General features: G+C 39.7%; 1 protein-coding gene across 3 annotated transcripts in view; it reads left to right on the top strand.

Annotated features, from left to right (window-relative positions):
* The window catches only part of LOC104322155 (BOS complex subunit NOMO1), a 29,218-nt gene extending 13,443 nt beyond the window's left edge, over nt 1-15,775 (top strand). For all 3 annotated transcript variants that reach the window (XM_069810036.1, XM_069810038.1, XM_069810037.1), the window contains 14 exons: nt 456-551; nt 3,037-3,246; nt 3,549-3,631; nt 4,632-4,791; nt 4,913-5,039; nt 5,685-5,798; nt 6,476-6,603; nt 7,184-7,325; nt 8,178-8,261; nt 9,745-9,855; nt 11,759-11,860; nt 12,081-12,200; nt 13,192-13,284; nt 14,214-15,775. In XM_069810036.1, coding sequence (XP_069666137.1) covers nt 456-551; nt 3,037-3,246; nt 3,549-3,631; nt 4,632-4,791; nt 4,913-5,039; nt 5,685-5,798; nt 6,476-6,603; nt 7,184-7,325; nt 8,178-8,261; nt 9,745-9,855; nt 11,759-11,860; nt 12,081-12,200; nt 13,192-13,284; nt 14,214-14,345 — 1,702 coding nt within the window. In that variant the 3' untranslated portion in view covers nt 14,346-15,775. The remainder of the gene's footprint in view (nt 1-455; nt 552-3,036; nt 3,247-3,548; nt 3,632-4,631; nt 4,792-4,912; nt 5,040-5,684; nt 5,799-6,475; nt 6,604-7,183; nt 7,326-8,177; nt 8,262-9,744; nt 9,856-11,758; nt 11,861-12,080; nt 12,201-13,191; nt 13,285-14,213) is intronic.
* Nucleotides 15,776-24,220: the final 8,445 nt, after the last annotated feature.

Here is a 24,220-nt window from a genome sequence, read left to right on the forward strand (position 1 = left end):
CTTCAAAGAGAGGTATGCTCAACAGGAGAGCCAGCACAAAGTGAGTGAGTGGATAGAAGCAGAAACCCTCTTTTGGCAGCAAAGCACCATTAGACTTGGGGCATCTTGGTGAACTATGTCTAACAGGACAAACTTTTCAGTCTTCTGCTGTGTGTAAAGGGGTTGTACATATGAAATCAATCAGATCAGCTTTAGCTTGAGAGGAAGCAGGAAGCACAAAGGAAGGAATTGATTTGGCCAATGTCATGCAGTGGTTTGGGGTTCAGAGCTGGAAAATGCTCCCTTTCCAATATGCTATCATCTCAGCGCTACAGCTTTGCTGTGTAATTTGTATGTCATCTTTTATAAAGCACTTCAAACTTAAGGATGGGAACACAAACTCTGCTAAATAAGATTTGGTTATTTTCTGTAGGAGGGGAACCTTGAATTAATCTCTTTGTTACTTGGATTTACAGGTCCTCGCCTAGTATACTGACGCTCACTGCAGTTCGACACCATGTCCTTGGCACAATTGTAACAGATAAACTGATGGATGTGACTATTACCATTAAGTAAGAACAAAGAAATCTTGGGGCTATAAAAAGTGGAAGAAAAAGACATCTCTCTCATAAAGTTGTACTCTGGTTTTAATACTGCAGTGGCTGCTTTCTAAAGGGACAGCATCCAACTCTAGACTGTAAGAGGTTTTTATGCTAAGCTGTGCTTTGAGTTCTTTGTAGATACATAAATAATTCCCAGCCCTTATTTTGAACATTGTCACTTCATTTCAATATAGCTGCTTTCTACTTGTGTGTCATGTTAAAAAGGAATGATTTTCTGAGTTTTTATACACTTTAATGAACGGAAGTTTCAGAATTCAGAGGGTATTGTTTTAGCTAAGATCTGAGCTCTTTAGCACTGGCACCTATTTTTTTCCTTTTTTGTTTCCTCAGAATGAGAATCTGCTGCTTTAGAGCATTGTTACTGGTGTGAAGAGGGTTATAAAAGGAAAACCATGCAGTGATTACACGCTAATGTGCCAATTTATGTTTAGCTGAACAGACAGCTCGCTAGGGAGCACTGATTTGTGAACAGCTTTAATTGTATGAGGTGCCAGATCTGCCTGGAAGTGTCTGATAATGATAAGTGCTTTGTTAATGCTCTGCTGATGTCTACTTGTTCTAGACTATGGGTTCTCAAACTTTTTTGAGTGTAGAAAACATCTTTTCAGAGAACAAATTACCTGCAGAGCATTGCCTTGAGTTCCCCGAGTTTAATGAACCTGTAACTGCAACTGCTGGGCAACTACAGCAGCTGGAAAAGAAACACTGAGACAGCAGAGAGCCATTAGGATTTTAAAAACAACTTAGTGAGGAGGTGAATATTATACCAACCTTCTAGGCTGGTTGGGTTTTTTTCTGACCATTGGCAAGTGCTTTGAAGGCAGCTCAGTTGCCACAGACCATCTCTGTTCAAGCCTGCCTAAAGCTTTTCAGCCAAAGTCCAATTTGTGAAATGCCATCAACGTGAAAGGAACAGCTCTGGATTTAAAAGCAAGCCAGTTGTTTTTGCAAGTCTGTGTTTGTGTACCAGATCCATGGCAGTGACCTGTTTACTTTTAGTTAACCAAAAGAACCCAAAAACCCCAACCAAAAATAAAGTTGATTCTTAACAATTTTGGATGATGGCTTGTTATGTTTCAAAAATGAGACGGTAGTAATTTACTATGAATATCATGAGACTCTGTGTGTGTCTGTATAGATTTTTAATAGGTTTTAAGACAAAAAAAAAATTTTTTTATGTGTTTCTGTATTGTCTCTGGACTGTAGAGAAAGAATTTAAAGCCTTGATGAAACTTAGTGTGATAGAGCAATAGTATCTGTTTTTCTTAAAAAAGACAAAATATAACATAGGCGAAGACTGAAACAGGAGGCAGAACTATCCTGATAATCTAAAGTGGTTGTAGGAAAAGTAATTGTGATCATTTCAGTTCACTCCTCGTAGAGAATTTTACAATGTTCTGCGACAATTTTTCAGACTATTGTAGAAGAGACAGAAGATAAGGTACAAAGGATGGTTGGAGACTAGAAGAAATTGCTAGGAAAGAGAGGATGTAAGATCAGGGAAAGTGAAATGAGATGCATTGTTCTGAGCTGATTGAAAGAACTTGGTTAAACTTACCTAGCAATCTGTTCAGTGGACAGTGACAAGATAGCTGGATAGTTCCAATGTATAGGGCACATAGGTTAGAACTCACAGCTTTTCCTGGGAATTGCCAGCTGTTGAAAGTATTTATTTCTGATAGGAGTTATTTTCTCCTTGTATACTCTACTCCTGAGAGGTAGGTTCTGAGGGAAGGTTCCTAGTACTGGAAAAAAAAATGACCTTACCAGTCTTTCTGTTTATTTTCTGTAATTCAGCCTTTCTGTACTAAGCTTGTCCTCAGATTTGGAATTCCAGCCTTTCTCTTTCAGTTTAGGGCTTTGTTAAGGGTACTCTTGCAAACAGGTCCTTTGGCTTAAGAATTTACCACTCCTGCTGGCTTGTCCATGCTTCTGTGGAAGGTTATTGCCCCTGCAGCAGAGCTGGTGTCTGGTACTTGGTGCAAAATTAAGACTCTCTACTTGCCAAAACCTAAGCTAGGCTAAGATGCTGGACTCCGGAAAGTGGTTGAGATGTAGGCATGTGACACTGGCTCTGCAATGGGTTGCTGAGGCACGGCAGAGGGGAGGAGGAGGCAACAGGGCCGTAACTTCTTGAATGGTTACAGCATGATGGGGCAAAATTTGTGAGAGTTGTAAGTCGGTCCTTTCCTCCTAGGCCAAGTAGGTTGCCTGTACTCCCTATGAATGAGCCTTTCTAGTAGAAAGTGATTGATATGGAGGTTAAAGGTTTTAGTTGTGCTTGGAATAAATAGCAGAATTAAAAAGGGATGGATTTAAAAAAAAATCCTGGGACTTGTCTGCTGTGGTATAAAGACAGTAATTAACAGGTATAACAAGCTTTTATCCCTCCATATGAAAGCAGATGATTTTATTTTCTCCTCCATGTTTTCAGGTCATCCATTGACAGTGAACCTGCATTAGTTTTGGGGCCCCTGAAATCTGTACAGGAGTTACGTAGGGAGCAGCAGCTGGCAGAAATTGAGACCCGCCGACAGGAGAGAGAAAAGAAGGGTCAAGAGGAGGAAGGAACAAAGCCACCAGTGCAAGAAATGGTGGAAGAACTCCAAGGACCATTCTTATATGAATTTTCATACTGGGCAAGGTAATACCAAGCTCCAGTGGACGAGGTGTATTCTTTGTACTGTTGTTTGGTGTTTCCACCAAACAGAACAGTGATATATTCCATACAGGAAAGAGCTGCTGTATCGGTACCCGTGCCTGTTCTTATTGACTGTCAGCTAAATGGGAACTAGTACCACATAATACTAATTTTGCTTAGGTTATTGTTGGTACCTTTTCCTTGGGGTATTTAGATGGACTCTTGGGTCAATATGCGGTACTCTGTTCTACATGAGAGCTGCTAATTCCATTTGCTTCTAATTGTATCTTATTTGTGTTCTACAGGTCTGGAGAGAAAATTACTGTGACACCGTCATCAAAAGAGCTGCTTTTCTACCCGCCTTATGTGGAAACAGTTGTTAGTGGAGGTAAATATAAATAAAATCTAGCTTGAAAGGAGTAGATTTTTAAGGCAGAAATGTATCCTTATAGATGAATGCATGACTAGCTCTTCAAAGGTAATGTTAAGAAAGTAGCAGTTGCAGCTATTTCATTGGGCCAGTTTCACTCTGGAATTTGGAAGCGTGGGTGTTTGGTAGAGGGTGCAAGTACAGTTTTTATCAGCAGAGTATGCTTGTAAGTGCTGAAAGACCACCTGGCACAAGAGGAAGGGCTCGATTTCTGGATATTACACCAGATTCTCAGAATTGTTCACATTGCTCTCATCTAGAAAAATAGTTGTGCAAAAGCAGTGTTTGTATTTTGATTTTGTTACCAAATTCAAGTTTCTGTTAAGTTTTCTATGTAGTAAATTACAATAATAAAAATACTCACAAAAAAGAAAACTTCAAAATTGTCAGGGTTATCATCCATCCGTCGATGACACTTGTTAAGTCAGTGTCCACCTTGCCCTCAGTGAACATACTTTATTTGAAATCACTAGAAAATGTTAGGTACCCCTTTTTATGTGCCTCTTTGTTGTGCACATTCTAAATACATTGGGGGGGGGTGGTGGTGTTAAAATTTTACTTATGTCATTAAGTATGACATATGCTGACCTGAACTTGATCTCCAAAAATTTTGTCAAAGTTCAGTGTAATATCAGCTAGAAGGGAGTATTGTTGGAATCTTCTCCGTGTGGCTGCAGTATGTGTAATTTAATGAATCCTCAAAGCACTTAGGAAGTCCAGAATGTTTGTTCTGGAGAGGTGCTTATAGCTTTGGAACTTAGTTATTAATTTTGGGAATGTTTAGATGTTTTAAGATGTGTTGAGAGGCCATACAATTGTGTGGGTTGATCTCTTAGTCTCAGGTAAAAGAACACCAACTGATCACTTTGGAAGTAGTTAAAACTCTTGCTGTAAGACACAATGGTGAGTGTATTTTTGACGTTCTTGTTTGTCTTAAATTCCCTTTGCAACGACCAAGAGAGTTGTCCTGGAAAGCTGATAGAGATTCATGGAAAAGCAGGCTTATTTCTGGAAGGGCAAATTCATCCTGAATTGGAAGGTGTTGAGATTGTCATTGGTGAAAAGGGAGCAACTTCCCCGCTCATCACTGTTTTCACTGATGACAAAGGTGCTTACAGGTAATTAACAGATTTGTTTTGATCTTTTGGATTCTTTAGTTAAAGTGCGATGGTGACTTGACAACGTGTGTGTGATATCCAAGTGCTTTTTTTAAAACAAGTTCTTTCCTTTTATTTGAAGTGTTGGGCCACTCCACAGTGACTTGGAATATACAGTTACTGCTCAGAAAGAGGGGTTTGTTTTGACTGCAGTAGAAGGAACAGTTGGGGACTTCAAAGCTTTTGCTCTTGCTGGGGTGACATTCGAGGTAATGTCCTAAACACTTTGGGCTCTGAATGAATGGTGTGCACAGTTAGAGCTAGACAGGCAAAAAAGTTAACCAACGTGTCCCAGCCAAACACAAATGGGTGTGGGATTTGGGGATAAGATAATTTTGTCATGGGGAAAGAATCTCAGTGGATGAGCTTAAGTTGTAGGTCATGACTTGCCATGCAAGAGATATTTTGCAAGGCTTATAATGTAAAAGTTAGAGCCTGCAGTCCAAAAGACTGGCTTTATTTGCTTTTGTAGAGTTGGACCACCTTCCCTTAATGAGTTTTATCCCTCAAGATGACTTTTTTTGGGTACAGTCTGGTCCAACTAGTGCCTGGTTCTAGTCTTTGGGATACTTTGTTCTGGCCCCCAGCATGTCCTATGAAGTGATAGAGAATGACTGTTCTGGTGACACATGCTATGTGTGGCTGTGACTGCCCAGATGTTGAGAGCACAAACTTCTGTAGCCCTGCACTCTCACAGGAAGGGATACACTGCAAACGTGGTTAGTTTTCTTCTGCTCACAGCTGAGTGCTCAGAGCCAGCACATCTGTGCATTCTGTAAGGGGCTTCTGAACTGAACCCTTCTTCGTAGAGCAACCCTCGCTTACACTTGAACTATTGTTTTTTTCAAAAATAGATCAAATCAGAGGATGACCAGGCTCTTGCTGGAGTTCTCTTGTCTCTCAGTGGAGGGGTGTTTCGGTCCAACCTCCTTACACAGGATAATGGCATGCTGACTTTTTCCAATCTGGTAAGTTGAAATTGATTCTCCTGAATGTGGCTGCATGTGTGACGCTGTGTTACTTTGCCGTCCAACATAGGGATGTTATTGGCTCTCTTCAGCGGCAGGGGGATGCATGGTCTCCTTTGAAACCATAACCCACAATGAGAGATGTAGGTCCTTCAGAGTGGACAGCACTTAAAATCTTAGCAAGTGAAAGATGTGAAATCTAACCTGGCAAGAGATTTCTCCCCAACGGGTAGTAGATGATGTTGATTGATCTCAGTTACTAAATTGCAGTCTGTAAACATGAAACAAGCCAATTTGTTGATGATCATTTGAGAGTCCTTAGAGGAAAGAAATCTAATGAGATTATTGATCTGTACATGTGTGTAGACATGCCTGAACAGTTTCCTTACAGACATCCTTCTCTCCTGGTCACTTTCCTGTCCTTGAGGCCTTGTGGTAAGGTTTCAGGGCCATAGTTTCCTTTCCCTCTTCAGGCTTTATCACCTGGTGGAGTTCCATTGGTTTATTGTCCACCACGCTCCTTGTTTTTCAGTGCTCAAATTTTCCGACCAGTTTAACCTACGGTTGGGACAGAAAACTTTAGCTCTTCAGGGAGCTCTTGCAGAAACACAATTGTTTGGAGTTGGTGAATTTCTGCGTCACTATCAGTAAACAGCTTGTTTCATGCCTCTTTACAGAGCCCAGGCCAGTATTATTTTAAACCCATGATGAAAGAGTTTCGCTTTGAACCATCATCACAAATGATTGAAGTGCAGGAAGGACAAAATCTTAAAATTCGGGTAACTGGTTACAGAACAGCTTACAGGTCAGTAGAGCTGAAATGCTGTGCAAAATGTGATGTACTGTATCAGGATGCATTATGCAAAATGTGTGTTTTCTCCTGATACACCTCTGTTCTGAAGGTTTGGAGGGTACTTTCAAAGGCACAATTTAACTTTATTATGCTGTGTATAAGTACTTTTTTTGGCCTTTTCTCATGCATGTGGATATATAGCTAAGCCCAGATGACAGGACACTGCGATGAAAGCGCTGTGTCAGTGGCACTGGAAGTGGCTTGTGCTATGTCCATTGGGAGAGGAGAGACTACTCTAGGGACAGTAGATCAATTCAGGTATCTGACTTCAAGATCCTTTCCTTGCCCTTAGGGGTAAGTGCTGCCATTCATGGAGGTCACGGAACTTTGATTCCTGAATTGTGCTCTGAGCTGCGGCTAATTCTAATGCTTTAAACAGTTTTACATCTACATTATAAATTCTTTTCTTCTCCATGCTCTGCTAAATATATTAAGTACTTTTTCCATCAGCAATAACAATAAAATATCCTTAAAATGTGCATTAAAACGGCATCTGCACATCTGTAGCAATTGGTTCTGTTTATACCTCTAGCTGTTACGGCACAGTTTCTTCTTTAAATGGGGAGCCTGAGCAGGGAGTCTCAGTAGAAGCTGTGGGGCAGAAGGATTGTAGCATCTATGGAGAAGACACAGTAACTGATGAAGAGGGCAAATTCAGGCTACGTGGCCTTCTGGTAAGGATTAGAATGCTCTCTGTCATTTACTTTTATGTTAGCATGCTAATGGAGTAATAAAAGGTGTTTTATTAATTAGCTACCAATTTCTGTTTTCTCATCACATTTGCTGGCTCAGATTCCCTCGAGTCTCACTGTGTTAGGAAACACTGTCATGTAGTGAACATTCATTCTCGTAAAGGGGAAAAACCTTTTAGTATAAGTCTGTGGAACTTGCAGCCAGCATACTGTGATGGCCTCCCACAAACACTGGACGGTTTGCATGACGTGACACAAGCCCCCGCTCAAGGTACTGAATGTGTCTAACAGGTGTTCAGGAGTTATAGCAGGGAATTTTCTTAGGCAAAAGAATTTGGGGAAGCATTTAGTTTCTCTTGTGAAAACACTGTGACAGCATGGTTTTAGCAGGATATTGGGTGTATGTATGATGTTGATTGTACAGCATGTATGTGAAGTAAGCTGTTCTGCAGGAAACATGAAAGCTGGGTTTATGGGACCACTATGTATGGAGTAAGGACTTTGCTGAAGTAGAAAGCCGTATTTGATCAGGTTTTAATCCTGTTTAATGTATTTTCTTTCTAGCTAAAACACTTCACAGCAGATGATTTAATACTGTAATGTAATAAACTAGTGAAAGTTCTGTGATAGCCCTTTTGTATTTGCTGGCAGTAAGCACCCCTAATAGTGTTATTGAGTTAAGTTTTCTATTTAGGATAAGGAAAACTTTAACTGGATAGAGTTAGATCTGTTTGGGTAGTGCATCTTAAATGTTAGAAAATTCTCTTTCTTTTTTCTAAAATTAAAGTATGTATTATTCAGTGTTGGGATTTATCATCCGAATGTTGCTTTTAGCCTGGCTGTGTGTATCATGTCCAACTCAAAGCTGAAGGCAATGATCACATTGAAAGAGCTTTACCACAGCATCGGGCAATTGAGGTAATTTTTTCTCTTTTTGTAGTATCACTTAAATATGAAATGCATCAGTCTAAGCATTATGTCTTTTCTATCAGCAGCAATGTATTTGAACGTATTCTGTTTAGACAAGTGGCTTTTAGCAAGTTAGCTCCCTAAATACGGTCCCCATATTGTGTGTCTGCACCGTAGCTTAAAACTGAAGTAAGATAAAACCCAAACAGTAAACAAGTGAAGAGGATTCTTTCACAGTCACAAAAACTATGCACCAAGAAACAAGAGAATATATGTATAGAATACCTTTCAGCATTTCTCTATGATGTGGAACAAAGCAGTAGTGAGTTTAGGGTGTCATAAATTGTCATATTATCCTATCTTTGTATTTAGTTATTGATTGATAAGATAGATTTTGTTATGCTTTATTTGGTCTAAATCCTGCAGTCTTGATGTAGGTGAAATTGTCATTCAGACTAGCAAATCTTTATAAAACGTAGTAATAACTTTGAATTGAAAACCAGTGAAATCTTGTTAAATATTCCTCCATCCTTACAGATTCAGATTAGCTGCCTTGCATTTATCTCTTGACATCCAGCAAAGGTTAATTAGCTTTCGTTAGTTTTTCAGTGGGAGATGGTCATTATTTGAGTTTGGACACCCACCTGACCAGGGTGCCCTCCTTTGCAGCAAAACAGAAGGGCAGAAGTCTTTCACGTCCTTAGTGTCTTCTTCTTGAGAGTGCTTGCTGATTGGGAAGGGGAAGAGAATGGCAACCCAGATTCCAGAAAATCATATGAAGGTTATGTGCTGCAAGTGACAGCTGTATGCAGTAGCTTGTATTAATAGTATCCTGGCTAGCCTGCCATTTTCTGCAGGAGAGAGAAGTGTTTGAAAGACACCTGCTGGAAAAAGTACAGCCTCAGTGGCACCAGACTGTTGATATGGCACCTGACCTAACCGTAACCTGTCTGTTACTGTAGTTATTATTTGAGTAAATGTCTTTCCTTACTCTGATCAGAGTTCAGATTTAGAAACACCAATGTTTTGTATTTTAAACAATTTTGAAGAATATAAAGTTATGTATTTTTGAAGTAGGTTATATTATGATACGAGCCTATTCCTCATTAATCAACTGTATAAACATCCTGTCATAGTAGTATTTTGCATCTGTGCTGAGGGATACATATTGAGACCAATGTTCAGATATCAGGCAGTCCTGTGTATGCAACTCAGCCTCTTCCAAAATAATTGTTGCTCTTGATACTTCTTCCATTTTTAGTTTAACTTAATGCCATCAGCCTTGTGCTGATAATGCACAAATCTGTAATTGTGAGCTGTGCACTCTGGAGGAAAAGTATTTGGAACTGGAAAGCCTTCAAGTTTCCATGTTGTTAGTATAGAACAAAATTAACTTTTTGTTTAAAATTGTGAGCAATGTTTGTGTTGTGCTAGCTGTTCTCTGTTGACTGTTCCTCTGTTGGTAGAAACATGACTGTGTTTTATGTTGCAGGTTGGGAACAGCGACATTGATGATGTTAATATTATAGCGTTCCGGCAAATTAATCAGTTTGATTTAAGTGGAAATGTAATTACATCTTCCGAATATCTCTCCACGTTATGTGTAAGTTCAAGTGTTTCATCTTTGTCAAGTGTATTGGCTATTGGTTTCCCAATGTTTTTTTAGCAGGGTCACTGGAAATTGTTCAGTAGCCAGAGCATACATTTAATTCAAATTATGACTAATACTTTAATGAAGGTGTATTTGAATTCCAGATAGAATTAAGATTCCAGTGTTCCTGACTGCTTTGTTTTGATGTTTCCATTTTTCATGGGAGTGTGTTTAAGAAATACTTTCTCAGGTTGGCCTGTACATCTCTGGGTCTGCTTCCCTGATTAGGGATGCCCTGTCTTTAGGGAGAGCAAGACACCATGGGTGAAATGAGTCTTCTGTATCAGAGTACTGCATTAATTCCTGAAATAACTGGAATTTTTGACATGCATGTCTGCTGCCAAGAAGACATTATATGAATGCAATGATACCATAGGACACATGAATTTAAAAGTACATAAGAGAGAGTAAGAGACAAATAGTAAAGCTGAAATTTTCAAAATTCAAAAGACCACACTGTGATCTGAAAAAGCTTGCTAAACACCTGTGATCCTTTTGGCTTAGGGTGCAAATGCTGGAAGCATCTGCAAGCGGTGTTAGTGTGGTAGGAGTTAAAGTAACATTTTTCAGGTTTAAAAGCTTCTTGAAATGTTACCTACAAATATAAATGCAACGCCTGAATTTTTTTCAGACTAGTCTGTTAGCATCTCACCTGCCAAGATCTCATTGCTAAGCTGTTGCATTTTTGGGGAGACATCCAAAGGATCCAACAGTTAGAGCAGGTGTGAAGTGAAAATGTATCACCTTACTGAAGAGCACCTAAGCAAGCTTCCCATCTTTTTGGGAAATTTAGACCCTTGCAGTTCAGCCTAAGCAAATAGGAATTGATGTCAAAATTTGATTATATGGAAGTTATCCAAGCCTGTACCTGTTTCATATTAGGTTGGGTCTTGTGTTGCATGTAATGCTCGTGTCCTGTTGATGGGTGCGTGTCATCACCCTTGCTTTCAAGGTAGAAATTTTTGTCTTTGAAAGATGTGCTAAGATTTGATACAGGCACAAGCAAGTGGTTTTGTGACCTCAGTCTGGTCCCTTCTGGTTGTGTGGGCTTGATGAAACAACTGGACATGCTCTGGTGAGCTGTGGTTTGAGCTGCAACCATGGTAGCACTGAGCAGAATCAATGAGAATTTAGTTGGGCTCTGTCTGCAAGGAGAGCTGAGTCTTGGCAAATACCTGATCCAGAGGTTTACAAACAATGGTATAGATGCTAGAAGGCTGCTTCAGAGTGGTCCACAAAAACCATCACTTTGCTCACTGTGTCCTCTGGAGGAGGCGCAGCGGCTGATAAATGTTTGTGTGTACAGGCAGCCTCATGTAAGGAGGTGCTGCTGCCCCTACCAGCCTTATTTGACTATGATACAACCCCTCCTTTAATTATGCTGGTTTCTGAGCAAACTGTGTTTGCTGAGGACTTCAGGCCTATTCTGTAGCTTGAGGATGTCTAGCTTGTTAAATAAATGTTGAGAAACTGAAATCAAACAAAATGAGTCTATTGGAGAAACAGAAACAACCCCCAGCTGCAAATTCCTGTGCAACTGCTGGGATTATTTAAAAGAATTACTCTGTTCTGGTTAATGCATAGCACAGGCTACTGTTAATACACTAGATTATGTGAAAATGTCAGTCATCAGTTGTTCCTAATTGATTTCAAGTTCTGTAAAAAGACTGTTTCTGTGACTTTTCACATCCCAGATTAGAACAATTCCAGGTGTTCTTACTTGACAACTTTCTGTTTATAAAACACATGGTGAGTTTTGAAGTGCTTTTATCCCTTAACATGTGGGATGTCTGAAATACCTTTTGTGGTGCAGGCTCAGAAATACCTGGTTTGTGCTTTTTTCTTTCCCTCACAGGTGAAGCTCTACAAAAGTGAAAATCTGGACAACCCAATTCACACAGTCAACTTAGGCCTATCCTTATTTTTCCATTTCCCACCACTGCTCCGAGATGGAGAGGTAAGAATATTGCTGAATAAAATTAGCTTAGGTCACTTTATCTTTTTTTCTCTAAGGACACTGAAGTGTTATTTCTGGTGCGCCTGCAGTACTGTATTCATGCTGGAGTGACCAGTGTCTCAGAAGATTTGAAGTCTCTTAAACTGACTTTTGCCTTTAAATCTGATTTTGTCTCAGACTGCTACTGATGCTGTAGACTGAGTGTATTTTTTGCCCACAGAATTATGTGGTGCTCCTGGATTCTACATTGTCTAAATCACAGTATGACTATACCCTGCCTCAAGTTTCGTTCACTGCTATAGGATATCATAAACACATTACACTGATCTTCAGTCCCACTGTAAGTACAAAATACTTGAATGTTCAACTGTTCATCTTGAGAGCAATGTCTGGTAGTATAGCCTTCATGTATTTTGTAGTCTTGGCCAAACTTTCTCTTAATGTAAACATAAAGAGGTTTATGAGAGGCATTAAAGTGACTATGAATTTGGATTTGGCTACATTTAAGGCATCAGGCAGGCACGTAATAACCTGGTATGTTATGGGAGGCAAGTAAGGAGTTCAGGAAGGGATTGTAGCCGTGACACTAACTGAAAGGTTGCAGTAACTGGGGGCTGAAGGACAAAGATAGGATTGTTGTCAGAATTCCTTTAAAGACTTCTGTGTATATGAAAGAAGTATCACCAGGCCAGAAAGAGCTTTAGTTGTTGGAGCTGAGGTAGAGGCTAAAGCAGAGGGGTTTTGAACTAGCATCAGGGGAAAACGTCGCCCTTGAGAGCGAAGTGTATTTTTGCACTTCTGAACAGTGCGGTCAATTTAGTGAAGTGTAATACAGAAGTTTGTTCTGTAATACTTGAATGATCTATTTCTTTTCTGCATCACTGCATGTTCAGATGCCAGCAAAATATGAGGGAAACATGAAATGGCAATTATAAATGAAGGATGCAGATGTGCCTGAAAGATTTTGCGCTAGTATGGCTGCTGTAGTATTATCAGTGGGATCATAGAGTTTTGGGCAGCTGGTGATGGGTAAATCAAAGCACACCAAGTTGACTGTAAAGTGGAGACTGACCATCGGTAAATTAACTTTAAAAAAAGGCAAACCCCAAGAAGAAGGTAACAGATGAATGAATCTGATCAAGGGGACTGCTTTGAAGTTGAAGGTAAAGTAAATCTTAGACCAGCACTTCGGAGGAAGTCAGATGGGAAGGCCTGGATGTGCCACATGGTCCTATAGCTGACATTGCTTAAAGCTGAGGGATTTCATAGTCGAAATGACTGTTTTAAAAAAAAAAAAAAAAAAAAAAATCCATGGTCCCCACTGTTTTCAGAGAAAGCTGCCTGAACAAGATATTGCCCAAGGATCTTACATCGCGTTACCACTGACGCTGCTTCTGTTGTTGGCTGGTTACAACCATGATAAGGTAGGTCATGTGGTTTTTTTGTCTTACCCAAATATTATTGTCCTGTCAATGAATACTTTGGACTGTGTTAAGTAAGGGTTTGTTGAGGTGGTTATCTAGACAGAGATGCAGTCAGCAGTCACCTTATGTGACACATTTTAAGAAAAGCTACAATGTAGCCAAGTTTTTGGACAACTACTGTCCTTTAAAAAAACTTAGTGTGAAGGTGAGTTCCTGTGCCGCTTCTGAGTTTTGTCTTCTCATTTGATAGCTCTGGGAAAAAAAACCCAGTACAGCATCATTCAAATTCAGATAACCAGACTCAGTGGTAGTAGGAATGAAAATAATTATTTTATTGGCTTCAGGAACAATCAGACTGGAAGAAATCTTGCAAATCATTGAGTCTGGTCTCTAGCTTTACACCCTCCCTAGTGAAAAGCTCTCAAGAGGAATATAACTACGTACTATATAACCCCCTCTGTCTTTGTTAACAAGTCATGCTCTTCTAGTCTTCTCTGATATGACTGGATTTCTGTTTTGCTGATAAAGAAATTTATCTGTGCAGTTTGATTTCCTCTCAAACTTGGGTAAGACAGCACAGAACATGGGATTCTCCAGGATTTTCTACAGTGTTACTGAAAGTGACTCCACTGAAAATAGCTGTCATTTTCTAAACTCGGGATTCAAACTGCTGTTCCTGGCTAGATGACTGCAGGAAAAAAAAGTTAGTGACAATCATTTTAGGTTTTGATTATCAGAAATTCCCAGAAGTTTGGTTTGATTCTTTCCCAAGATTTGTGCCATTTTTTGATATCTTTGTAGATATGCCATTTATGCAGTAGATTCTGTTTGTTTGTTTGGAGATGCGTGGGTCTAAAGAACATTATTGTTCAGACCATATATACCATTGTAACCACAAGCTGCTTCCCCCTTTTTTTTTTTTTGCCCAGCTTATTCCCTTATTGCTACAGCTGACAACTCGACTGCAAGGAGTACGTGCTCTTGGACAGACAGGTTCTGACACAGGTGGCTCGGAGGATGCAAAGAGACAAACAAAAAAACAGAAGACAAGACGGACGTAAAATGGAAGGAGTGATTGCATGAAGTGGTGCTCCATCAAACTGGAGCCTGAGGAAGTGAAGCCACTAAAAAAACATTTTTGTTGAATTTGCGGACTTTACATTTTTGTTGTTGCTACACTCGTGCCATTTGTCACCCTAGCTCCATTTTGGTTGTAAATTTTCTATGGAGTCTGTAGATTTCCTTGTTGCAAAGTAATGAAATGAATGCCTCTGTTGTCACTGTGAGTGCATCTCCCATACTTGAAGACAATTAATGATTTTTTTTCTTTTTTTTTTTTTTCTCTTCAGTGGAACAGGTCATGCTGTCTTCATTAATGACTTGTGAAAGCAGTGGTAATAGACTGTCTCTAGATTTTGGGATCATTTTTCCTTACCTTTTGAAATACCTACTTTACAGAGGCAGCATATAGGGATTTTACTAAATCAGTGGTGCTTGAAACAGTTTTGGGGGACACACATTAACTGGTGAATTATGTCTTTGGCACTTCCAAGTCTTTGGCACTCTTCAGCTTGACTGAAGAGTCTGTCATCTGCACAGCTGTGATTTCAGTTCTTACCCAATGATTATGTTATCTTTGATTAAAGTCAAGTTTTTGCCCGATGAAGACAAATTGTTAACATCAGGTAAGGCTAGTTGTTAAGGTCAGTTAAGTTCTGATGTTCTCACTGCAAAAGCAGTGTTTAAATTTCAGTTTCACATACAGTGTGATCTCTTTAGACCTCCAGTATTCCTGAAGCGGCTCCAGCTGGTTGTACTATTCTTTCCAAAGCTGTACTGTGTTTTCAGTGACACCCATTCACCTGTGTGGCTGTCACATCTCCTGCTCAGGCCATGTGCAGCCTTTTTGCCAATCAATGATTGATTTTTTTTTTTTTCCTTTACTTTTTTTTTACTTTTACTCTAAGAAATGTGAGCTTTTCAAAATCATCAATGTGTATAGTCCCAATAATGTACTCTGTAATAAATAACTGTTTCTTACAGGCTATCTTTTGATTCTTGTTTGAAGTAGACAGTTGGGCATACACAGTTTAAATGTTAATGGGGCTTTTTATTGACAAATAGTGTAAAGGTTAATAGAGCTTTTGAAAGAGGCACATAAATGCCTACAAATATTGCAAAGACATTGGTACTGCCAGTAAGTGGCAATGTTTCTCTTTTACAGTACTTGAAATAAAGTCCCTTTACATTTAAATATTTAAGCTTACAAACCCTACCATTCTTAGAAATTTGGATGCTAAAGGTTTATGCTATTTTTGTTGGTATTTTGCATTACTTTGGGCCTAAATAATTAAAACTTCGTTCCGTGATCACTCTGATCTCTCTGAGGGAAATTCTTACAAGATAATACTAAAAATGAAGAATGTTGGAAAAGCATGTATTTATAGAGTTTGAGATGAAGCTCTAATAAACTATCATGTTCTCTACTCAATGACCTTGAATTTTATATTGCTGTGATGCAATATATGGGGTAAAAAAGTGTTGTAAGACTTAGAATAAATTGTACATTTTCAATACATCTTTATTTTAAGCTGGTGAATGTTAAGAAAGGTATTGCTACTTTGGGGGAATGTTATGAGGAAGAAATGCACATGTCCATGTGCCTTGAGGGAGTACCAGATATTCTGACCTCTGAACTGTGGGACTTGCTGATGATCTTAAACATTGGAAATGCTGTTAAGAAAAAGAAAAAAAAAAAAAGTGTTAATGCTTGCTAATTTAATGCTTGCTTCTAAACCTAGGATTTGCCTGACGTCTCTTCTCAAAATTTTCTGTTCTTTGCCTTCTGCAGCATACTGGTGGCCTACTTGCTTCCAGCCCAGTGTTTTGAGGTTTATTCTGCTTTTGAAGTGTTTATTCCTAACAAAAACTATAGGTTGCAGTTTCTCACTTGGCAGAGAAGTCATGGTGCTCTTTGAGAACATGGAGAAAACTAACGCATGAGATAATTTTCTGAAGTGGAATTAAATGCCAAGAAATCACTCTCTCCAATTATATTTAGAAACCAGTAATCAGATACATAGACCCAAGCAGAAAAATCAACAATGTGGTCTCTCAGATCCCCAGAGCCACATGCATAAAGTGAGGATAGACTGAGGTGTGTGCACGCTAGCCATGAACACTCCGACTGGGGCACTGGGAGGGAGTATTTGTATGAACATGGTGGTCTGCATGGGCAAATTCCTCCAGCCTCCAGCTGCTGAGCCCAGGTACCGGGGTGGTACGTGGTACCTCTGCAGTCTTCACAGATCTTCACCCACAGACCTGGGGTGGTGACAGCTCTGCCTTGTTGGTGTAACAGCAGGTAGCTCTAGCAGATCTCCTGTATACAGCGTGACTGCGTTACAGTGCTTTTCAGTGCAGAAATGGTGGATTTGGTTTAGGATTACCTTTTGTACTCTCCTGCGTTGAATATTTAGGCATCGTTTGCTCTGCATATCTAAGGTTTGCAATTGATCTTGTGCTCTTAAAACCAAGACTTCAGTACCAGTTGGACTGGCCTTTTTAGTGTTTCTTAGTGAAAATGTCAGTTAAAGCTGCTTGTTGCATCTTTAATTACTTTATCTTAATACAGAGAATAAATGTATAATAGGACTAACACTTAGATGTTGACTCCTACTAGAAAACTTTCAAGGCTCAGTGTTTACTATTTTTTGCAGGCACAATAGTGAAAGAATGATTAATTCATTTGCTTGCTGAGCTAAATGTGGGCAGATGACTGAATTCTGTTGGACATGAGAGTAAGGTCCTACGGATAAAGATGGCGTTGCATGTTATTTGATTTTTCTATCAAAAGCAACAATGAATATTACATATATTTGGTTGCAGTGATGCACAGAATTCTATTGTTTAAGAATGAAATGGATCAATATTGAATTTTACAATTTCTGTATAGATGGTTCAGCTTAGTTTCTAAGGCATCATCTTTATTAGATGGCTGTCAGATTCTAAGAACAAGTGTTTTCGATGCGTAAGCAACCATGTTGTTAAATAAAGAATTTAAAAAACAAATGTGCTTAAAAGGAAGAAAACAAATACTTGAATCTTAAAACAGAGAAATGAGCATTCTCAGCAAGGGTGGAGAAGCACAGGTTTCTTCATAGTTGATAGTCTTTGTTGTGTTTATTTTTAAAATCTGACTTTCAGTATTTGCTGAGTTGCACTACTGAAGATACATAGTTGTATGAATCAGATTCTTGGGGCTAAGTGTTCATTTGTTTTTTCTTAATTAAGAACATGTAGGGGAAAAATGATAACGTAGTGTGAGATTGGGTCTGTAGATCTCTTTGGGGCCAAACAGGGTGAAGTGCCCAACATGCCAGCCAGCTCAGTGCTTCTCTTCCTACAGAGGGTAGGATTTCAGGAGGAAATCTCTAAAATGAATGTTACTGCTTTATGTGCTGAGATACTGACCAAGGCTCCCCACCTCCTACCAGGTTACTTTTTACACAGCAGAATAGCTGTGATCCTTGCCAACTTCTTTAACTCGCCAAAGGAAGAAAGAAAGAAAAGAAAATTAATTCAGTCAAGGCTGACAGCAAACATGCCATCCTCTGGTACAGCAGTTCAATACTGTGTATGGTGTTATCCTTAGATATTTTGCTTTCTATCAGCGAATGTGTCCATACTGTGAAAATAAGAAGGCAAGGCTGTGGGCCTTCAGCATCACTCATCTGAGACCACAACTTGATTCCTGCTGCTGTTCTTCTTTGTGTGAATTTTGTTCTTCACGTACTGAAAGGGCAACTGTAGAATTAGCAATTTTAGTAAGTAATGAGTACCCTTCTCAGCCCTGTGATGAGGAAACATGGACTAAGTACTGGTAGGTAAGGTGACTTTGAAAATCCTACTAGGCGTCAAAGTAGTTTCTGGACTGAGTTGTCCAGAAAAGCTGAGGCTGAATGTGGAATTGAACCCTGAGATGATTGGTGTCTAATTTTCCTCCTATTCGGTATTCCCTGTGTTGTATGGTATCTGTATTTCTGTTCTTTCCAGTCTGCAAGTAATTTAAATTGGGCTTCTTGCAAAGGTAGAGCCAATAAAATGAGTGGTGTAGAAAAGGCCTGAAAGGTAGCAAATTTCCTGAGCTGACCACAACAGCATTGGTTCAAATTGCACTCAGTGGTGGGTTCACGTTACATGTGGTGAGTCATGTTTTCCTTGCAGATAGACTGGTGGCTTTAGAAAATCTCTGAAAGTCTCTTAAAATCCAGTAAATCTATTTCTGGTGTGTTACTGACTGATGCCAGAACTCTGAAGATTTTTTTTTTTACTTTTAAAAGAACACTAACGAGTTTAGTCTCTGTCATTTATTTAAACCTGGAACAGGCCCATGCGTCCTTGTACAAATGAAAAGCAGCTCTATGCTAATTAGCATTCCCTGGGCCTTCATGGATTATTATTAGCAAGTGCAACTTTTTCCCTTGAATGTTTTACAGAGCTTTTGTGAGCTTTTTACATCAGCTAGCTTTGTCCTTTCAATTGTCTATTATACCTTTTGTAATTGCTTTCTGTCTATATTTGATATGTTGTTGCTTTACTCCAGTAACTTCCATTATCACTTTTAACTGTTTGCTATTACTGGGATCAAGACGGTTGCATTAGTTACTCTGTTTGCTTTAAGTGACACTTTTTCCTTGTTCTCCCCCCTCCTCTCCCCCTGTCTTTCTGGGAATATTTGAGCTTAGCAACATGATGCTGTCTGAAGTCTTATTTGTTACCTTCATAGTCTAAGACTATGCTTACTTTAAGTCCAATGATGTATTATCATAAACACCCACCAGACCATTATTGAATTTATCGTATGTAAGAGCTCAATAAACAGTGAAAGATAAAACTGTTTTTTACTGCCTGCCTGTGGAAGTCAGCAGATTGATTTCTCCTTTAATTCTCATTTTTATCAATACTAATTAAATCACCATCACGAAGACTTTAGTTTCTTCACAGGTCTCTCATCACACTGAGTCTAGCTACATGATTTTGTGGTGTTTTTTTAAAGCATAGGGTTTGTGGTAAACCATTGACAAATTCCCACTCCAAGCCTTCCTACTTTCTGGCACAAAAGAAACTAACAGGAGCTTAAGTGAAACACATGGAAAGGAACTATTGTGTTTCTATGGCCTCTAGTCTTTGCTGCATTAAAGTGTTTTCCACAGCAGTCATTAGGAAGCACGTTCATGTGCTCCGTTCTGTACCGCAGGGCTTGCTCCTTCCGGAAGGAGGGGACGGGATGCTGCCCAGGCTCTCCTCTCCGCTTTCCTCAATACATGTGATGTGTGGCAGACATGGATGATTTCTCTTAGCAGATGAACTCAAGAGTTCATTAAGTGCACATCTGCAGGCTTGGGGCTTGGGTGTTTTGTTTTCTGCTCTGCAGACAGGCCTGACAAAGTTTAACCAGCACCTCCGATTCCCAGCCCATCTGAAACAGCCCTCTATGTGTCACTAGAGGAGCGAAGCCCTTTATGTGCAGAGAGAAAAATTATTTTGTTTTAATAAGCATGGAAATTGGATGCAAATTTGCTTAGGCTTTTAAAATCAGAAATCGTGGTTCCTTCTATTCTGCACTCTAGCTGTATGTACTGTTATCCTTGGGGAGGCTTGGTGCAATTGCGGAGTACAAGGATGGGGGACTCTGTCTTTCTGGTGTAAGTGAAGGACAGATCAATTTTCACTAGTAAGTTTCAGCTCTGAAACAAGCTCTGTAAGGATTGTAAGCTTATATTAATAAGGATTCGTGCAGCTATGTGTGCTCATACAAAGCGCAGTCCAGCAGTGATATCTCAAGTCATGGTGAGCAGATGTGGAATTGCTGATATACAATAAAGTCAGAACTTCACAAAGTAAACAAGTTTAAAAAAAAAAAACATATTAACATGTTACTTTTCATGTTTATAGCTGTATAAATCTTGTCTGTGATTGTGTTTGTATTTTTACTTTCCTCCTCAGTAAATTTTTTTTATTGCATCTCTGTGGCCCGGGTGTGAGAATGGAGTAAGTGATGCCGTGGTGGTTCTGAGCAGTGAGCACTGACTGAAGGATGGGAGATAAGACCATGAATTTCACTTTTTATACTATGGATGGATTTTGGAAAGTGACAATTTTGCTTTCAATGCCTTTCATTTCTGGTGAGCACCAGGGTAGAAGACCAAAAAGGGATGGTGCTTTGGGAATGAGCTTTCATTTGTCTGTGTGTAACTTCCAGCTCTTATGAACTGGCACTTCGGTTCATGGAGATTCAGATCCATGGCTGAGACCTGTGTGTATGGAGCAGTTCAGGTATTGTGGAAAAGACTAAACAAATCTCTTCTCTCCATTTCCACATGGCACGTTACAGAACTGCAGCACTGCAGAAGGGAGAAATGGCAAGAACCAGAGACATACTACTGCTAATAACTATGTGAAATGACAACAGCTACCCATAGGTCTTGAGGGAAGATGGGGTGATTAATATCATCAGTACTGAATCTGATTTGTATGTACATCACAAAGCCCTAAATAAAAACACAAGAGATTTACCCTCTACTTCATTAAACATGAATATTCAATAAATTTAATGACTTAATCTTGAATACAGGCATTTGTCCTTACCGGCAGCTGAATTAGACACCTAACTTACCCTTATTTGCTCACTTTTTCTTTTCTTTTTTCTCATTATAAGAGAGTAAGAGGCTTCTAGGGCATGGTTAGCCCAGTGGTGATCATCATCTTAGCTGGATGCTCTGCTGTTTCACACTGACATTTTATTAATCTCCCTTGAAATACGAGCAGGCTTCTATCTTTCTCTGTAACTTGGCTTCCTACAGCACTGAAGGCCAATGTTTAGAGGTATTTCAGTGCCTAAGAGATGGAATTTCTAAAAGGATTTAGGCAAGCAAGGGTTTTATTTCACAGGGTTTTAATAAAAATTACAGAATTACATACTGCAAAATATCTAATAAATACCTAGTTGCATTTTCGGGTACCTAAATAAATCTCTTGACACTTTGGTCCTCTGAGCCCAGAACTGTGGTCTCACAGCGCTCTTTATGCTGACTTCTTAGGACACTTTGTCCTGTTTGCCCACATCAGGGAAGTTTTGCCATGTGTTACAGTATGAGAGGTGGCCGTTTCAGCATTCCTGACTGACAGCTCACAAAGCAAGGTGGAAGTCATTGTAAAAGCCCTTTGAGGGACTGGGATGCTGAGGCAGGATGTTCCGGCAACGCTCTCAGACACTTCAGCAGCAAGTCAGGTCATCTGCCTCCTAATCCTGCCAGAGCCGCTTCTCAAAGCAGGAGTGGGGGTACCCTAGGCTTTGAAAATCAAGCAGCAGGAGTTACAATAAGAGTATAACATTCATTACAGAATTAAAATCTCTGCTTCTGGTCCTTGAAACCTGGTACCAGCCCTCCCTGCTGTTTCTTAAGTATATAGAATAGATGACATAAATGAGCTGTGCTCTTCCTGCATCCATTGCCACAAGGGCACTGTGTAGTCAAACACCTATTACCAAGCTGCAAGCATGATCTCTCCAGAAGGGTGAGGCTATGCCCCAGCAAAATGTTTGTTGTGTAGGTCCAGGCTCAGATGTGGACTTGTGTCTTCAGCCTTTAGGTAAGTTTCTGTCACACTTTAGCTACATATACAGATCTTCTACAGGAAAAAAAAAGGAAAATACTTAAAAAGCTCAGCTTTTCAATAAAGAAAAGATGGCCTACACAGTTAGAAGGCTTCCTCTTTGTTATAGTCTTCAGTCATTTAAATATCAGCTGAATAAATATGGGAAAGAAGTGGCAGAGAAGACAAAAGATGAGGACACAAACATATTTGGCTATTTAGCTTTTATTCCTCATTGTGCTGTGCAGTGTTTCTTTTCTCTATCAAACTAATTAGTGAAAAACTCCATCCATAAAGCCCTGCCTGAGCTTATTGCTAGGTCAATGAGCCTGTGTTCTTTCTGGCAGTGAATGCTGTCTGTGATTATTGCATTCATTAATTTTTATATAGGAAATAATACCTCTGCCTTGATCTATATAAACACATAGATTTCTATTCCAAATCAAACTTCCTCCGTACCATGTGCTGTTGCTGGGAGGGAAGCAGAGACCTAGTACAGTGTCAAATCAAGTTAAAGAATGCAATTTCATATAAATAAGCAACAGTAGTCAGTGCTTATGATATTATGCAAGATAGACTGGGGCAAACAAGTTGCATTGATTACATATTGGGTGATGTGTAACTCTGAAAACAAACATTCAGTATGTCCTGACTACAGACATGGATATTCTCTTAGAGGACTAAGCTCTCTTCCATATGCTCAAGATACAACATTAGATAAGGCTGGACAATGATCTGTATTCACTGGTCATGACCTTACTGTTCAGATTGTTGTAGATCCTCCCCATAGTGATGATGGTAATCTGGACGATGGAAGCCTTGGTGGGGACATTGCAGTGCTGAGCACTACTTAAAATCAAGGGCAAGTCAAGAGAACTCCTTGACCTGCACAAAGACAGTAGGGTCCAGAAGGGGAAGAGTTAGCTCCCAGCATAATGGAGCCAAAAGTCCTCTGCTAACCTAGTTTTGATTAAGCTGGGCTTAAGGAGAGCGGTGCTGATGTGAAGCGATTCTCTCCAAATCAAGCTGGGCAATTACTCTAAGAACACTACCGTTATTATGCAGCCTTCCTTCCTCTGAAATACCCCACCAAGAAGTCAAGAAATCCAGTGACTCCATCTTTCCCAGCTGTGATTCCCAGAGGTTGAGAGTGCGTGTGTGACACAGAAATGGCAGCGCTGATGGAATTGAGAGGCACTTCTGCTGTCTTGTCTCATACGAGGTCCTTAGATCAGACAACTTTTGCTACTTCCCATCTGCTGATCCTATGTCCCCAGTACAGAATTGTCCCACAAAGTCATTCAATACTGACTTTTCTATAGCACGTTTCATGTTCAAGTGTTAGTCAATTCACAAACTACATTTTACTCTTATGTGGAGAGAGAAGAGCCCAATTCCACATCTTCCTTTCTCATCGGGTTCAATTTGTTCAGCCATTAGAGACATCTCTGAGCTGTTACCTGTGAACTATGGCTTCCAGCCCCTTTGTGAATTTGCTTACAATTCTGCAGAACTTTTCTCATCTCCCTTGGTTTGTGTGCTTTTTTTCTTGAATTGTTTAAGCCGCTCTCTCTCAGGTATCCAAACTCCGACTCTGGTTCTGGTGAATATAACCCAGATCTGCATCTAAAATCATTCTTTACCTAAAAAACCTCACTAAGTAAATTCTAATTCTTTGTGTCTTATTAATCTTATTTGCTGTAATATTTTCTTTAATAATTAGACTAAATGTCAGAGTCTACAGCTGACATCCAGTAACTGGTTTCACACATACTTAATGCCTCAGGAATCCCTCGTATTCACTTGCTCCACAGCTGTAAGGTACATAACAGTCCCAGCTTCCAAACTCCATTACCACTTTTCAGAAAAAGGTCATGTCAAGAGCAGGGAAATTTTTAATCTGCTTTTCAAGGACATACTGGAAATTTGGCAATTTTTAGTGCTAAATGGCATGGACATTGTCCCAAATTGTTATTTCTATTTATTAGCTGAAGTGTGAAGGCTCTCTGAAAGCCAAGCTGAAGTTCTAATGCCCCATTGTTCTAGACACCTTGCCTATCTATGTAAGAAAGCATCCCTACCTAAGGCCCAAAGGCTTTATAGTCTAAGTGGATCAGACAGATAAAAGATGATAGGAAATTCAAGTGTGCATAGTCTATACAATGGCCACCAAGATCCAAAGAGGTCGAGACCCACATCACATTCACTGAAAATTGCAGTACCCAGTCCCCAGGTAGCTGCTCCCTGCTAGAGGATCCACACCCCCACATCACTTAGA

This window comes from Haliaeetus albicilla, chromosome 22 (assembly GCF_947461875.1).
Source record: "Haliaeetus albicilla chromosome 22, bHalAlb1.1, whole genome shotgun sequence".
Classification (NCBI taxonomy): domain Eukaryota; kingdom Metazoa; phylum Chordata; class Aves; order Accipitriformes; family Accipitridae; genus Haliaeetus; species Haliaeetus albicilla.